Consider the following 3,287-nt stretch of genomic DNA (forward strand, 5'->3'; position numbering starts at 1 on the left):
AACGTATAAGCACATATAGCGCGGACACCAAACTTGAAATAAGCAAGGTCTATTTAGAGCCAAAGACTTTAGCTAGGGCTTCTGCTGAGCGCAGGTGTGGTGGAGGGGGATTAAGAGGTGTGATAAGAAATGGACAGCGACCGGTCACTACAAAACTGCTGTATATTGAGGTGTGACCAGCAGTTTCCTCCTATTTGTCGAGGAGTAGAGGAAATGCTCTAGTAGATACAGGCCCTGCATTTGTCTTGAAGTTATTGTTAATTCCTCTTGAAAGGGGGACATGACTTTAAGTTCACATCCTTCCAGATTTAACATTGTGGTTATCTTTTCCTCAGAATACTGACCTAACGATCATTCGTTCCAAATGCAATACTAAAAGGGTTATTATGATTTGACAAGCCGAACCAGTTGTCAAGTCTTCCACAGCGTTTAATTCGTTCTCATTTTCTTGTAATTTGTGCCATCAGGTAGTAGAATCTAATCTGCAGCCAACCACCGACCCGCGCGACAACGGTTATGGAGTGGCATATCTAAGGTCTATTTAACAATAGACGTTTGGCGGATCAAGCGAGACTGACCTGAGTCTAAAAAGTAGGCACTGGGGAGCTGTGCGGGTTTAAGTGAGAATGGTACTCTTAGGCTGTACCCTTGAGAGATGGAGCTGGACAAGTTTAGGAATACAATTTCGACTCAGGTGAAAACATCCAGTTACCTGAAGGCCCGAGCATCGTATGTGGATACTTTGCAGCATTGTTTGATTTAGCGCGGTATTTTGATCGAGGGCTTAAATCGTATTGGATTTGGGCATCGGTTTTGGCAGTATAGAATGCGATTTATATAGCCTCTATTTTTCTGTTAAGAACTGAACAGAGTCAGCTGATAGTATGAGATGTTGATATAGACCATATATATTTGGAGCCGACAAGCCTGAAACGACAAATTATATTTATAAGTTCAGGGTTTGATTAATTGCTAATACAAAAAAGAAAAAAAATACCTTCATTATTTTTAACGAGATGAAGATGCACTTTAGAGGCTGGTGGTGACTAACTGAATGCACTATAACCAAATGGTAATGATGCATTTCAGGTAACTGTAATCACAATAATGTCATTTATCAAATAATTATCATTGCCACTGTCACCCTGTCATCAGTCATCACCGGGCTGTCAAAAGTTTCATCTCGATAAAAAACGTAGTGTAATTATGTAACTTTCCTCCTTGACAGGTTTTCTGTGGTAGTTGTGTGGGTTTGAGTCTGTCGTGGATATCCATATATCTAGATATGTGCTCTTCCAGAGCAAAAGTAAACTGTAGTAGTATTAAGGCACGTTCATATTTCTTTCGAACAGGAGGTTGTAAATGGACAAGAATACAATGAGATGTCTGACATGTGGTCCCTGGGCTGTCTGATCTACGAACTATGTGCGCTGCATCCTCCTTTCCAAGCAACGACACATAAGCAACTTGCTGCTAAAATCAGAGACGGAAGGTTTGTTCTTATGTTGCTTATATGTATCTGTGAAGAACATTTGTTTATGTTGTCGATTCTTTAAATGCATGAATATTCATAAATTTTATTGTTTCCGGCTATCGATTTCTTATTACGTTTCATCTTTCAGATATGAACGAATTCCAATTCAGTACAGCAATGATTTGCACGAAATGATCGGGCTCCTCTTAACCTACGAAGACTTCCTGCGCCCCCATGCTATCATTGTCCTCCGCCACCCGTCCCTCATCAAGCATACGTCGAAAAAACACAACGATTTTGAGGACGAGCCCCTTTGCCATTCCCTGCGGACCTCTGTCCTCCTGGGGGCAAAAAAACAAAAGAAGGTCGAGGAGAACACCAACAAGGATGGAAGTACCGACGACAGGAAGAATGTAGTCGAGTCGTGCACAGGGAGGAACGAGGAAAGGGGAAGGAGCGCGGAGAGAAGCATCGCCGACGGAGCCAGCGCCTCTAATGACTGTAGCAACCAGAGCAGTGTGAAGGCTCGAGACAGGACAAGGGAGAGGAGCGGCCAAGGCGCCTTGAGTGATAGGTATGCCGTCTCACCCATGGCGGAAACCTTTAACGTAGCGAGAGTGGACGCCGATGGCGACTGTGATAGTAGAATTAATACGGGCGTCCGGGCCTCTCAGGAGAAACAGCTAGTCAATAATGTTAATGAAGGCCAGGCGAGCGCGTCAAGCAGCTCGCAAATGCATCAAATCAAGAATGGTTACCAGGGAAGCCAGCACAGAGATCAAGGTCTTTGTGACAGTCTCGAGAAGATATGTCAGGCAGCAAAAGAAGCTTTCAGCAGACCTCTTCAGGAGGATGACAGCACTTACGACCTCAACATTGCGAAGCTGGAGTGTGCCTGCGGAGGCATGTCGCCGCAGACGTGGCGAGAACGAGTTCAGGCGCTGCGGGAGTCCGAGGCGGCCGTGCGGGAACGCGAGGTTTCGGTTAAGGAGCGGGAACGCGAAGTGAGCCACCGCGAGCACCGCGTCGCTGCCATGGAGAGGGAGGCGCGCCAGCACCTGGTTCGCGCTCAGATCTACCTCCGGCAGTCGAGGCCGCGGCAGAACGCCGCCACCTCGCCCCATCGGCCGCCGTCCGACCTGGACACGACCATGAGCGCCGACCCGGGCGATGTCCCCACCGCCACCACCACCAAGCTCGACCCCCAGCGCATCGAGAACCCCTTCCTCAAGATGCGCGGAGTGCAGCCACAGCCAGAGAAGCGCGTCACCTTTAAAGAGAAGTCTCCCAGGGTCAAGAGCAACACACTGGACAACCCCAGGAGTCGACGCAAGAGGGGAAACATATTCAGCCTGGCCGATCGGGCTGGCTCGTCCGACAAGACATGCGAAGTGACGGCCTCTGCTCGTCAGCCGTTGAAGGTCGTGGCCGCAGCGGAAAAGAATGCAGACTCGCAGCAGGAAAGCCACTTGATAAGTCCTCCTGAACATGAGAGACAAACGCAGGCTTCTCAGCCCGCAGCGCAGCCAACTGCCAAAGGTGTAGGTGTATTTTCCTCGCTTAACAAAGGTCCGCACGGGCTGCGAGAGCGTCCGCGAAGCACCGAAAACCTCAGCAGAAAACCCGCAGAGATAACAGGAGATAAGGAGAATAAAGTAACATCTGGGGCGAAGCCGAAGAAGGTCCCTGAGATGAAACAGGGGCTGTGGAACTGGAGGGCGAGGAACAAGGGCGCAACGCAGCCAAGCCGCCGCGAGCAGAACACTGGGCAGAATCGGGTGCTGCAGTTCTACAATGTGGTGTGATGCGACTG

General features: G+C 48.8%; 1 protein-coding gene across 1 annotated transcript in view; it reads left to right on the top strand.

Moving 5' to 3' along the window:
• LOC119586263 (serine/threonine-protein kinase Nek4-like) overlaps positions 1-3,287 on the top strand; it is an 8,818-nt gene extending 5,531 nt beyond the window's left edge. The window contains exons 5-6 of the mRNA XM_037934972.1: positions 1,353-1,492; positions 1,623-3,287. Of these exons, the coding sequence (XP_037790900.1) occupies positions 1,353-1,492; positions 1,623-3,279 (1,797 nt within the window). The 3' untranslated portion in view covers positions 3,280-3,287. The remainder of the gene's footprint in view (positions 1-1,352; positions 1,493-1,622) is intronic.

This window comes from Penaeus monodon, chromosome 21 (assembly GCF_015228065.2).
Source record: "Penaeus monodon isolate SGIC_2016 chromosome 21, NSTDA_Pmon_1, whole genome shotgun sequence".
NCBI classification, from domain to species: Eukaryota; Metazoa; Arthropoda; class Malacostraca; order Decapoda; family Penaeidae; genus Penaeus; species Penaeus monodon.